Source organism: Bufo gargarizans, chromosome 6 (genome assembly GCF_014858855.1).
Source record: "Bufo gargarizans isolate SCDJY-AF-19 chromosome 6, ASM1485885v1, whole genome shotgun sequence".
Classification (NCBI taxonomy): Eukaryota; Metazoa; Chordata; class Amphibia; order Anura; family Bufonidae; genus Bufo; species Bufo gargarizans.
Genome location: NC_058085.1, coordinates 109,785,606 through 109,799,627, shown reverse-complemented (window position 1 = coordinate 109,799,627; position 14,022 = coordinate 109,785,606). Strand labels below are relative to the sequence as shown.

General features: G+C 41.5%; 1 protein-coding gene across 1 annotated transcript in view; it reads right to left on the bottom strand.

Annotated features, from left to right (window-relative positions):
- Nucleotides 1-7,452: 7,452 nt before the first annotated feature.
- GHDC (GH3 domain containing) overlaps nt 7,453-14,022 on the bottom strand; it is a 64,773-nt gene continuing 58,203 nt past the window's right edge. Inside the window, exon 9 of the mRNA XM_044296645.1 lies at nt 7,453-7,846. Within this exon, the coding sequence (XP_044152580.1) occupies nt 7,625-7,846 (222 nt within the window). The 3' untranslated portion in view covers nt 7,453-7,624. The remainder of the gene's footprint in view (nt 7,847-14,022) is intronic.

Below are 14,022 nucleotides of genomic sequence, written 5' to 3'. Positions count from 1 at the left end.
CCAATAGTGAACCTTAAGTTCTGCTTTCACTGCGTGGATGTGTATTTCTGATCCAACAAAACCTTCACTTTTGCCTGAAGAAGACAAAAAAAATAAAAAATCACCATGAAAATAAAAGCTTAGGAAAGACGTTTCCAGACGGCAGCAGATAACAGTCTTCAAACCATGGGCAAAGCAGACACAGTAAATGCTATTTTCCGGTCAGTGATTGTAAGTATAGCTAGACGGAGGATGAATTTCAGGTAGTCATTTCCACAATTCTTAAAGGGCCACTAACCCAAAACACAAGACACGGTTTTATATTAGGCTGTGGTAAATTTATCAGTTACTTCCCTCAGAATGGAAGATAAAGAAAGAGAACGTCTACATCAGAGGACACGTCACTGGGTGTAAGAGGTATATGGCGCTTTAATACCCTGTATATCTTTGGGGGAGGGGTTAGGTCCCTTTCACACGAGCGTGATTTCCACGCGGGTGCCATGCGTGACGTGAACGCATAGCACCGGCACTGAATCCTGACCCGATAATTTCAATGGGTCTGTGTACATAAGCGTTGTTTTTCACACATCACTTCTGCGTTGCGTGAAAGTTTTTCACGCAGCCCTGGCCCCATAGAAGTGAATGGGGCTGCGTGAAAAAGGCATTGCATCCGCAAGCAAGTGCGGGTGCGATGCGTTTTTCACTGATGGTTGCTAAGAAATTTTGTTTGTAAACATTCAGTTTTTTCTCACGCGCGTGAAAAACACATCAAAACGCATTGCACCCGCGCGGAAAAAACTGAACAACTAAACGCAATCGCAGACAAAACTGACTGAACTTGCTTGCAAAATAGTGCGAGTTTCACTGAACGCACCCTGAACGCATCCGGCCCCAATCTGCAACGCCCGTGTGAAACCAGCCTTAGGCCTCGTTCACACTTCAGTGTTTGGTCAGTGATTTCCATCAGTGATTTGTGAGCCAAAACCAGGTGCAGCTCTCAACATAGAACAGGAGCAGATCTTTCCCTTCTACCTCATGTCTATGGAGGCTCCACTTCTGGTTTTGGCTCACAAATCACTGATGGAAATCACTGACCAAACACTGAAGTGTGAACGAGGCCTTAAGGTTAAGAAATTGGCATTGGGGCATGGCGGGTGCCTTTTCAGTTTTCGTCTCAGGCAACAGAAAGGCTAGGTGCATCCTGGGTCTGACTCCTGGCACCCCCGCCGATCAGCTATTTGAAGAGACTGTGGAGCTTGTGCGAGTACTTCCTCTTCACTGTCAAACAGCACACCATCTAAAGCTTCTGGCAGGCTATGGAAGCGCAACAGCCTGCGGGAGTTCATCATATGCGGCATAGCACTGTGGTACTGCTCACCTACTTTTGTCGCCCCGCTTTCTGTCAATCTGGATCCACCTACAACCACTTTAAGTTCCCAGTCCGCCCCTGCCCGGAAGATTTTAATGCTAGTGTGAAACTACTGCAGAAAATTCACCAAAACGATACGCAACTGACAATACCAGCTAATTCCTCAAGCCGATGTTAAAAGCGGAGAACTTTGCCAATATCTTCCAGTCAGGAACATATCGGAGCCCCTCATGCACCACGTCACAGTGTCTCAGCACGCAGGGGGTCATACCACTAACCTGCCTGTGGTGTGTGAACAGGTGTCTGGGTTTGGAGCATTTCCACCCGTTTAGGCCACTTTTTTCAGTGAGTTTTTGTCCTTATGTGTATGGAATGTGCCACTTTATATTGCTGGTAACGTTCTTTTGCACCTGTTGGCTTCTGTGTCACATGGTCTGTTGTGGGTGCGGCTTGTGTCACATGGTCTGTTGTGGGTGCGGCTCACAGCTTTATCCTACCTCACAGTGCATTGGTGATACCCCTATGGAGGCATGTGAGAGCCTGGCTGTGAGTTAATGTTCAGACACTGTTCAGACACCTGTTCACACACCACGGGCAGTTTAGTGGTAGGACCCCCTGCATGCTGAGACACCGTGACGTGGTGCATGAGGGGCTCCGATATGTTCCTGACTGGAAGATATTGGCAAAGTTCTCAGCTTTTATCATCGGCCTGAGGAATTAGCTAGTATTGTCAATTGTGTATCATTTTGGTGCATTTTCTGCAGTGATTTGTGTGTATATATATTTTTTTTATCTGCACAATGTATCATTTTGTGTAAGATGTCCTTGTGCATGCGGTCCACCCCGGCATCCTCCATTGTACGCATTTTTTGCTGGGGATTGCCGTTGTCTGCGGACCACATTCGGAGGAATTGCTCCCCCGGTTATAGACGCGCTACAGTGTCTGGGTTTGGAGCATTTCCACCCGTTTAGGCCATTTTTTTTTCAGTGAGTTTTTGTCCTAGTGTGAAACTAGCTTAACTTGTATTGGCGGTGCAATGTAACTACAACTGATCGTCCCGTTCCCTTCAATGGGACGAGTTGTAATTACACTGCACTGCCACTACAAGTTAGACGATGGCGTGCAATTAAACAGTGAAGAGGACATTGCCTGTCTGAAGGGGGGGGCCTAAGGTTATGCACGTACACACTCATGATGATATAACTAACATATTTGATGAAGCCAATTTTTGATAACGGCATGAGATTTGTGCTGGCAGATCCTGTTGTCACCGACATCTACTATCAGGTTATAATAAAAGAGATTGGAAAGGTTCAACCTGTTCAATCCTATTGCTTCTCTCCTCAAGATAACGGCACCAGAGATGGTGGTTGCTTATGCCACTTATGCCATCCATCCATGTTTATGGTGACCCTTGATGTCCAATGTCGCAGTGCGCTTTCCTAAAAGAGATGTCTAATTATTAACAGTGCCTGCCCTATGCTATCCTCCACACTTTCTTGTTAATATAAAGCTGCAAAAAGTGCAAACAAAAAAATAAAACATGAAAACGTATAAAACAACAATGTAAAATAGTAACATGGCTAAATGACGAAATACCCATACTCCAAACTTCTAATATAGTCCCTGAGAGCAGGACCCAGCACTTGGTGGAATTGTTTCTACACATATGTTCATCCACTGATGCAGGTTATGTCCATAGAGATGAATCTGTCCACAAGGTTGTCAATTAAGGCTACATTCACACGTCAGTATTTTTCTATATCCCGAATTTCGGTCCGTTTTTTGCGGATCCGTTGTTCCTGAAAATGTGTCCGTATGTCATCCGTTTTTTGCGGATCCGCAAAAGACGGAAACGTGTATAAATTTCACAAAGCAAATAAAGTTGTTTGGATTTCTTTGAAAAAAAAAGTGAATAAGTGATTTCTGTGGGCAGGATTTAATTTCCAGGAACGGATTCCGCATAAAACGGATGACATACGAATGTCATCCGTTTTTTGCGGAACCATTGACTTTGTATTGTACCAGGATCCGATTTTTGCAGAAAAGAATAGGACAAGTTTTATATTTAATCGGACATGCGGAACGGAACAACGGAAACTGACAGCACACATTGTGTTGTCCGATTTTTTTTTTCCAGGACCCATTGAAAATGAATGGGTCCAGAACTGGTCCTGATCTGTTCTGCAAAAAACTGAACAGATCAGGAAAGAAACAATGGACGTGTGAATGGACCCTAAGTATAACCACAATCCCATGGAGCCATTCCTAGTCTGGTTAGCCATATTTTTATTTTTTTCACAAAAACTCGTTGAGCAATAAATCACCCAAGGGGAAGACACAAAGCATTCTTAATATATTACAAATGTTACTTTCCTTTAAAGCGCTGGAAATTATGGCTATAGGCTATGCTACTGGTCCTTTTGGATAGAAACTGGGGTATTCAGCAGAGTTAGGCTCCTTTGACATTAGCATGACAAATTGGCTCAGGATGTGTTCAGTGAAACTCGCACCATTTCACAAGCAAGTTCAGTCAGTTTTGTCTGCGATTGGGTTCAGCGTTTCAGTTTTTTTCCGCGCGGGTGCTATCAGTTTTGATGCGTTTTTCAAGTGAAAAAAATCTGAAGGTTTACAAAAACATCTCCTAGCAACCATTAATGAAAAACTGATTGCATCCAGACTGCATCCGGATGCAATCCGTTTTTCACTGTAGGCCCATTCACTTCTATGGGGCCTGGGCTGCATGAAAAACGCAGAATATAGAACATGCTGCAATTTTCACGTAACGCAGAACTAATGCATGAAAAAAATGTTCACAGACCCATTGAAATGAATGGGTCAGGATTCAGTGCAGGTGCTATGCGTTTACTTCACGCTGGTGTGAAAGGGGCCTTAGGCTACATTCACACTACCATATTATGGGTCTGTGTCCGATTAGCATTTTTTGCAGATTGCACGCAGACCCATTAATTTCTCTGCGGACAAGAATAGGAATTTTCTATTATGGTAGCGGCCATGTGCGGTCCGCAAATTGCAAACACTACGGCCGTCTGAATGAGGCCTAACAGTACCAGCTAAGTAGATGAGTTTTCAAAATCTGATCTATGTAATGCTGAAATTCTCTGTATCAATGCAGAGTGGATTTTTAAATCTGAAGCATGTCAATTTATATTATGGATCTGGAGCAGATTTCATGCAAAAAAATAAAAAATTGACCTCAAAGGGCAGTTATTTTCTGCATGGAATCTGTAGAAATAATGGCAGATGCAGATTTGCTGCAGACATGCAGCAAAATCCGTAAAAACTACACTTTTTTAAGAATCCCAGTCTTCTCCCATGCCCCTCTCTGTACAACCTGGCCTCCTGTGATAATGAATCAAGATGGGGCGAGGTGTTGCGACAAGAAGTCAGATTATACAGAGACTGGCAGGGCTGCGAGGGAATTGCCACAGAAGGTCCTTAACTCACCTTCTTTTGGCAGGCAAGTAAAGTCCACGCTATCTGGTGCGGAATGACTGCCGCATATTTCTCTGCAGAATTCATATTGATTGCCGTGGGAAAAATGATGCAGCAATTCCGCAATGTGCACAGGTAGTCTAAAGGAGCTTTCACATTTAGTTTTTTTTTGGAGGGGCATTTTTTAAAAGTGTATTTTGGGGATGGCAGGCATTTATAGTCACATAGGGGGACATTTAATCGCTGTGTGCTGCTGGTGGATGCTCCTTAGTTATATAGAGGCGCAGGGCTCTACATAACTTCGGCGCTTGCTGCCATTAGCCGTGCGACATGCTTTAATCCAGCTCCCTTGCTGGTGTAGTTTAAGGCCATTTTCCACGCCATAAACTGGCGTGGAAAATGATAAATAAGGCGGGCCGGTGAGCGGGGTAAAGTCATAGATTTTGTCGCAAAACACCTCTGTGACAAAATCTGTGACACACATACGCCCAAAAGTGTCATATAACAAATAATAAATGACCACCATAGTGCTTTACCTGTTTTTTAGTCTTTTTTTTTTTTTTTTTTTGCATAGAGAAGTGTAAGAGAAAAAGCCTAAAAAGGCTACACCCAGAGTGTCCTGTGATTTGAAAAATAAAATGCCAAGAAATTGTCTTAAAACATCACTACTTAAAATGCAGTGTTTCACTGACCAATCCTCAGGACAGGTCATCAATATCAGATCGATCGGGGTCTGACTCCTGGGACCGCCACCAGAGGACTGGTTTCCATTCAAAGCTTATTTGTGCGCCATCTCCTTTGTAGAGGCAGTGCAGAGTAATTACAACCCTTCACTTGGATGTGACAAAGCAGCTGTAATTATACTGCACCACCGCTCCAAGGGAGACAGCATGAAGTTTAAAGGGGTTGTTCGGGTTCAGAGCCGAACTCGGACATTCCCATAATTTCACCCAGGCAGCACCCCTGATGTTAGCATCGGTGAATTTCATGCTCCGATGCTCTCCCTTGCCCTGCGCAGGATCGAGCAGGGCAAGGGCTCTTTTATTTACCATGACTCCCTGCCGGACAGAGGCTTCCGCCCAGCAGTGTGTTCGGTGATGTCACCAGCTCTGATGCTAGGGCAGCGCTAAAGTATGTCACCGGGCTCACTGCCGGGCGGAAGCTTCCACCTGGCACCCCTAAGGAGAGCCTGGATCGTCACCAGAACTACAGAAAATGCCTTTGCCCTGCGCGATTCAGCAGAGCGCAAAGGAGAGCATGAACTGCTCCGATGCTCAAGTCAGGGAGGCTACCTGGGTGAAAATGGGGATATGTCCGGGTTCAGCTCTGAACCCGGACAACGCCTTTAAACTTTAAAGAGGAAGCAGAGCTCGCAATAGCGCCTCAACCACCTCAAACAGATGCCGGGAGTCGGCCCCCCGCTAATCTGATGCTGACTGCCTATCCTGAAGACAAGTCATCAATATTACTCCACTGCATAACCCCATTTACAGGTTTTAAAACCTCAAAAAAATGTAGCAAACCGCATGCCTTTTTTCCCCCAATGTGGCTTTGGTGCAATATTAACCAATCTCTCTGAATGAAGTCAAACACTCTGAAAAGCATCAGGAAAACAGCTGCTTACATTAATAGTTTGTAACCAATCCTATCATAAGAAAAAATGTTTTCGCATAATAATAACTTTTAGGAGACACAACAAGTATTACATAGTCTGAGGGTGCAATCACATGTGTAGGTTTTAATCAGGTTTTTTATTCAGTTTTTAAAAACAAAACCAGGAGGGGATTGAAAAAAAACCTTAATACTTTCTCCTTCTATGAGTCACACTTGATTTTGGTTTTAAAAACTGCACCAATAAACCTGAACAAATGCTGGTTGTGTGACGAGATAAGTGAGAAAATATTTATTATGTTAATATAAAATAAATTATGAACAGTATAAGTGAATGTAAATGTTACCAAGATTACAGGGGTATTTTCGTGATAGTAAGTGATTGCATATCATTATGTCATAACTTAATGATCAGTGGGGGTCTGACTTGTGCAGGGAATATGCTCCATGGACCTCCCAGCTGTCATATTATCATCATACACCCCTTTATTAATACATTTGCTACTATTTACAATGATTGCACTAATGGAAATGTCAGATGCTCATAACAGTTTTCAAATCATGTATCCCTTGTTAATGGTCTGTAAAACTGTTAAATGTTGATTTCTCCTCTACCTTCAGTTACAATGCTTAAAGGGGTTGTTCAAGTTATATTTATTGATGACCTATCCTCAGCATAGGTCATCAATATCAGATTGGCTGGGGTCCGACACCCGGCACCCCCGCCGATCAGCTGTTTGAAGAGAAGGCGTGCACAGTGTCAGCGCTGCCTCCTCTTCACTGTTTACCTTCTAGCCGTTGCATCTGCAGCGGTGAGCAGGTGTAATTACACCCAAGCCGTCCTTTTGAAATGAATGGGACGGCTTGGGTGTAATTACACCTGCTCACCACTGCAGATGCAACGGCTAGAAGGTAAACAGTGAAGGGGAGGCAGCGGTGACACAGCGCTCGCCTTCTCTTCAAACAGCTGATCGGCGGGGGTGCCGGGTGTCGGACCCCCGCCAATCTGATATTGATGACCTATCCTGAGGATAGGTCATCAATAAATATAACTTGGACAACCCCTTTAATGTGGTCACATACATCAGAACCCAAAGAGTGATGATGTCCCCAGATATCCCAGGCCTATCTGTTGAATAAAGACATTTCCACATAAACCTTTGACAGTGTTATTTTTGCCTGCTGGTAGATTACAAAAGGAAACAAGATCATGACAGGACTTGTTTCCATATCATTTCAGCCATCTCTCTGTATTTTAGTGAACGTGGAGGTTGAATGCAGTCCAAAGGGAAACTGGAAAGTTTGGCTGCCAGCTCCAAAAGCTTGAGAAATAACGCTGGACTTGTCAAGTGCACACGTACTGGTCCAATGCTGCCTTTAAAGCGGAAGGATCTGTAGATTGGGAAATGCTCCTGGAGTGTCTGATCCAACTGTAAGATGAATAAATACATATGACATTTTGAGAAGCAAAACATATATTAAGTCGAGCAAAATGTAGTAAAACTAAGCAAACCTGAAAGAGAAAGCTCTACTCACAATGGCTTCATGGCTACTGTTTTAATCAGAGACAAGCAAATCAATTTTATAGAATCAAAATTCGACCAGAATTTTTGCAAAAATTCGGATTCTATAGAATCAGAATCTTAAGTGATTTGAGTCTAAATAATTTTTACAGAGAGACTTTTCCAGGCAATGAAAGCACTTTTGATTCAGGCAGAATTGATTCAAACCCAAATCGAATCACATGACTAATTTGTACGAATCAGTCCCGAATTGAATTTTAAGAAAATTGCTCATCTCTATGCGTTATCTAATGCCTCAGAATAATTTGGCAGAAACTGTTAACTAAAGGATAAAGTTGAATATTTTGGTAAAGTATGTCCTTCATGCACCTTCAGATCTTACTACAGATCTTCTGTGAACCCCCCTAGAAGACTTGTCATCCTGCTGCTGCTGAACACGTATTTTCTCCCTTCCCTTTGTTTTACATATTTTGGTTTTGAACTATAAATATCAAGTTATGCTGTTATTTGACCAGGCTGCTTATGACATGACGTTCACAACGCATTAGATTAATGCATTTACAGCTCATTTTGGGTGACTGAGATAAATTGGAGCGGTGCTATTTATGTTGTGTTTTCTCTATAATTTAGAACAACCCAGTGTTTTTGTATTTGTAAAGGGCACGTTTTATTTAAGTCATAATTTGACACGTTGTGTTCATTCTGTTTGCTCTTTTTAAAAAAAAAAGAGGGAGCACAAATCATAAGAGATGGAGAAAGCAGCCAAAGATAAACAAAAAGGAGTGAGAAAAGAAAGAGAAAGGAGACAGTGTTAGTAACAGAAAGTCAAAAGAGAAAGACGTCAATAGAAGAAAGATAATGGTATCAGGAGACGAAATAGAAAGAAGTACCAGTAATAAGAAGAAAAAAAAAGCAGGAGTAAAAAGTGAAGGGAAGAAAAAGGAGTCATAAGAAGAAAGTAAAAGGAGTCAGAGGAGAAAGACATTAGAGAAGAAAGTGAAAGGCGACAAAGCATTAAAGGGCCCAGGAGAAGAAAGTAAAAGGAGTTAGAGGAACTCTGACAATTTTTCCTCAGCTGGCAAGTAATAGAATATCCTCGTTGTCATCATATCCTATCAGGCTTGAGTCTTCCTACACCTGAAAAGATTCAAACCTGTAACCCATACGTTAGGTTCTGCTGGATGGTGTACACGCAGCTCTGCTCCTATATCAAATAGGGCACAAGCTTTTCTATAATCACTATCCACACCTTTTGAGGGATTTCTTTTTTTGTTTGGGTCCTAGCCCTGCATACATGATCTCCTTGATATATAACCTCCAGGTAAGAGTCCATGCATGAAGGTTCCTAGTTCTGCTTTCATACAAGAAGTATTTATTTTCACACATAAGCCCTCCACAACTGCTGACAAAAATAAAATACTGACTCTGTGACACCAGCATTACTTCACACAATTTACCCTTCTTTCCCTGAGACCTGGTGGCACTGTAGAATATACGCAGGCACAATGCTCCATGTATGGTGGGGTTGTGATAAGATAAAATCTTTCTGGAACTATTTTTTTCCTATATACTCTAGTGTCTCAAGGGGTCAAGAATCTGGTCCCCACAAATAGGCTATTGCCTACACTCCCAGGTCCGAACGGTGCTCACAAGAGAACTCTTCTGATTTTGCCTATCCACAGCCCAGTTGTAATGCCACACCATTTGTGTACAGCTCATACACACACTCTGTCGGAGTGGCAACAGAAGATATCTTACTTATTCCACATGGGGGAATAGACTGCAGTCCTCAGGTGACAACAAAAAATTCCTACAGGTTTGGTAACACCATCAGATTTCAAGACCTTATTGATCTAAGCATACATCTTAACTAATTGCCCGCAATCACACCCTTTCTCTTCAAGATCTCATTATTCATTTTGGACTATTGCCCATATTTCAACCATTTCCCCCCCCCCCCTCTTGATTCCCTCCCATATCATATCCATCCATCCACCACCCACTTCCCCTCTCCTTATAATTCCTTTAGATCCTGTTATCTTACTCTCTTTTTCTTCTCTTATATTTCATGATCCTTCCATTTTTGCTCTAGGTCAGTATGTATGCATACAAACTGAAGAGACATGCTGCTCGTGCTATGATGCATCTCCTTACATCCTTGGACCTTCAATAGCCATCTAGTAATTAAAGCAACTGAAAGTAGTCAGAGAAGAAAGAAAAAGGAGATCAGAGAAGAAAGAAGTTAGAGGCGAAAATAATTAAAGAAGACAAAAAAAGGAGTCGGGAGAAGAAAGACAAAGAAGACAGAAGGAGAAAGAGAAAGGAGAAGACAACAGAGAATGGAGTCAAGAGAAGAAAGTGAAAGAAGTCAGATGAGAAAAAGAAAGGAGACAGTAGGAGAAAGAGAAAGGAGAAAGCAAAAGAACGATAAAGGAAATAGTAAGAGAAAGGAGGAGAAAAAACAGGGAGACAGGAAGATACATTCATAGGAGACAGTAGGAGAACGATAAAGGAGACAGAAGTAGAACGAGAACATAGTAGAAGGAAAAAGGAGACAGGAGGAGAAAGAAAAGAGAGAAAAGAGAAAGGAGTTAGGAAAAGAAAAGAGAGCCAGGAGTCAGGAAAAGAAGAAAAAGTAACACAAAATGAAAGTGAAAGAAGTTAGATGAGAAAGGAGACATTAGATGAAAGAGAAAGACAGTAGGAAAAAGAGAAAGGAAGTAGGAGAAGAAAGAGAAAGGTAACCAGAAGAACGTGAAAGAGGTTGGATGGGAAAGGGAAAGGAGACAGGAGGAGAAGGCGAAAGACAGTAGAAGAAATAGAAAGGGGATTGAAGCGTAAAATGTCAAAAGAGATAAAGAAAAAGGAAAGGAGAAAAAATAATGAGAAGAAAATAAAATGGAGTCAGGAAGTAAATGGTGATGCTGTAGAAAAATAAATTATTGAGTAAAAAGGAAACAATAATAATGGCAACAAAGACAGTGTTCATAAGGAGAAAAAGTATTAAGGACAGATACTACCTCACCGCTTTTTTGAATCCACACCTGGTTTTGGCTTTAAAGACTGCATAAAAAACTTGAACAGCGCACATTCAGTTTTTTTTTTTCCTGGGGTATTATTTATTTCTTGTGAATTTTCCCTTTAGTGCCCTTTTAATATCACTTTCTTCCTCATGGTTCAAGGCCCATTGTGAAGGTTTGTTTTATCAGACATCTCGGTGATGGAAGGTGGTGAAGACTTAAGGCAGGTTTAGACTGCCCGACGTAGCAGCCGATTGTCGCGAAGGAAGCGTTTCTTCCCAACAGTCGGCTGCTCGTTCAGTGAAGGAGACCGCAGAATTTACATGCAGCAATCTCCTTCACAGTATGAGAACAAATGATTGCTATTGCGATCCCTTGTTCCCATACAGGATCATTGTTTCTGGGCGGCAGATCGCTGTTTAGACAGCACGATCTGCTGCCCAGAAACGATGATTGGTTTGCCTGCAAGAACGACTGGATCACCCAATGATACCTACGTGATAACCCTTCTTACAGCCCCCCTCAGTCAATGAACTCTGTCAAAAACCATTTTGTCACAGGGAGTTTTTTTTGGGTTATCTCTGGATCAACACAGTAGGATTATAGGTTAACTGTGTCTTTCAACCTCAATCGCTTTGTAGCCATATGTAACTAAATTTGGCAAACTCTAGTAATGTTATTTGGTATACCACACAGGATCTTGAGCATATTTTTGCAATACTATTTTTCTGATTCCCATAGGGTGGGTTTACATGCCGCTGCTTTGTTGCGTTTTATAAAAACGCACTGCAAAAAAACCGCATGCATTTTAACTGCAACTACAGTTTTTAACATGTATCTGTGTAATATCAACATGTATTAAATTATACAAATGCATGTTATCTACTACGTTGATCAAATTACAAAGATACATTTCAGTGGATTGCCTAGTAATTAGTGTGATTAAGGCAAAAGCTTACCAGTGACCTCAGTGATGGAACAGGGCATGGTTGTATGAACTTCTCAATATGATTTGGCTTTGCACATTATATTTATTCAGGCAATGGACAAACTGAATTGTCTATTTGAAGAACTAGTTAATTAGCTGGGAATGGGCAATAGGATGGCAGATGGGTTTTTATGCTTTGCATTAATTGGGAAGAGATTTTGCACCTACTAATGCCATACAATGACACAATGCTAATACAAAGCACAGGATAAAAACACATGAAATAAGAATAAAAAATAAACTTTTGTGTCTTGCTTCTAAATATGAAAATATTGGGAAACATTTTAAATGGCTTATAAGTAAAAAAAAATTTTTATTGGAGATTCCCAAATATCATCTCCCAGTGGAGTTCCATTTATACAAGATTTAGATTATGGCCTCCTGCACACGACCGTATCTGTTTTGCAGTCCACAAATCATGTATCTGAAAAATATGGATGCGGTCCATGTGCATATTTTAAACGTGTCCCACTGGAAAAAAAAAAATTGTAAAAAACCCTATAGGACAGGTTCTATCATTTGCAGCCCCGTGCTGCCCGTATACTTTTTTTTTTTTTGCGAACACATAAAAAATGAATAGGTCTGTGTGCGATCAGTAAAAAAATAAAATAAAAATCGAACACGGACCAAAAATACGGTCGTGTGAATGAGGCCTAATATGTATATTGACTGGGGGACTTCATATTCCACCTTATTGCCATGCAAATCTCTTTACAGTAACCTAAAGTATGCAAAAGAGATTCAGACTATAGACTTTCATGAAATATAGTACAGACATGACGTTGTTAGGAAGCTTTTGCAGCTAAGGGGAGATTTTATTATTTTGACAAAGGGCTAGCGTTGCCCGAAACGTGTCAAGGAAACCCAGTCTTTTTTTAATTGCACGTGTACGCTTCAATAAAGTCTACAGTTCGGAGAAAGGCAGTGCTGGATCCTTGTTTTCCATTTTGGGAGTCTTCACTCACTGTGATATCTGATTTAATCCTGGGTTGGAGCTGGTAAGGGAGTTTTTCTTCCGTATATGTATTTAAGGGGAGATATACTAATAATCATAATACTATAAAAAAGGTGAGCCGTGCTGTCAATTACTCTGACTGGCTTCTCTGTCTGGCTGCAGTGGTGACATGGTGTGACCACTGCAGCCAATCAGTGGCAGGGTGAAGCAGGCATACACAGTGCTAGCTGTAACTGCTGAGGCACGTCTTCTCAGCCTGCTTCTCATCTCCCTGCACAGACTAGTCTAATAAATGTGCTGTTTTACATGGAAACTGGATTTAGTGGAGCAGACTTATCAAAACTGTCTAAAGGAAGCACTGTTTGTTGCCCATAGCAGCCTATTACAGCACAGCTTTCATTTTACTAGAGCAGTTTTAGAAATGAAAGCTGAGCTCCGATTGGTTGCTATGAGCAGGTTTTTTTTAAAAGTCCACCATGCTACAGGAAATGGTGTAGTATGGAGTAGTGGACTCTGCCGACATGGGTGAACAGTGGGTTATGTTGTACCACTAGAAGGGTATTGTATAGTGGACACTCCAGCGGATTGTGTTCTGCCTCCTAAGAAGTGAATAGCAAGTGGTAGTAGGGGGGGGGGGGGGTTCTATCACTATCTGGAGGTCAGTGTGCAGATAAGAGGCAGTATAACAGTTATGGGGAGGGGGGAATAAAAATAAAATATATATATATATATATATATATATATATATATATGAAACCATAAAAAAAAAAAGAAAGAAAAACTATGAAGCAACAAACTGATGTCTCCATGTCTCCAGCACTAGGAGGATTATTCTGCATTTTGTATTTTCAAATTACATGAAAAATAAAAGAAATGGCCAAAATGAGCCCATTTTATTCTTTGCACGATTGGCATATAGGGGGCAAAGTGGTGACATCAAGGTGCCAATATGATGGAATATTAGGGGGCAGAGGTTTCTATACCCGGTTGTATATTTTTTTTTTGCTAGTAATTTTATATTAGGCAATTTCATAATGTATCATGGAACAAAAATCTTGTTTCAGGAAAACCTGGGTGACATAACCAGACCTTTAGGAAAGTAAGGTGCAGAAGTCCAGGA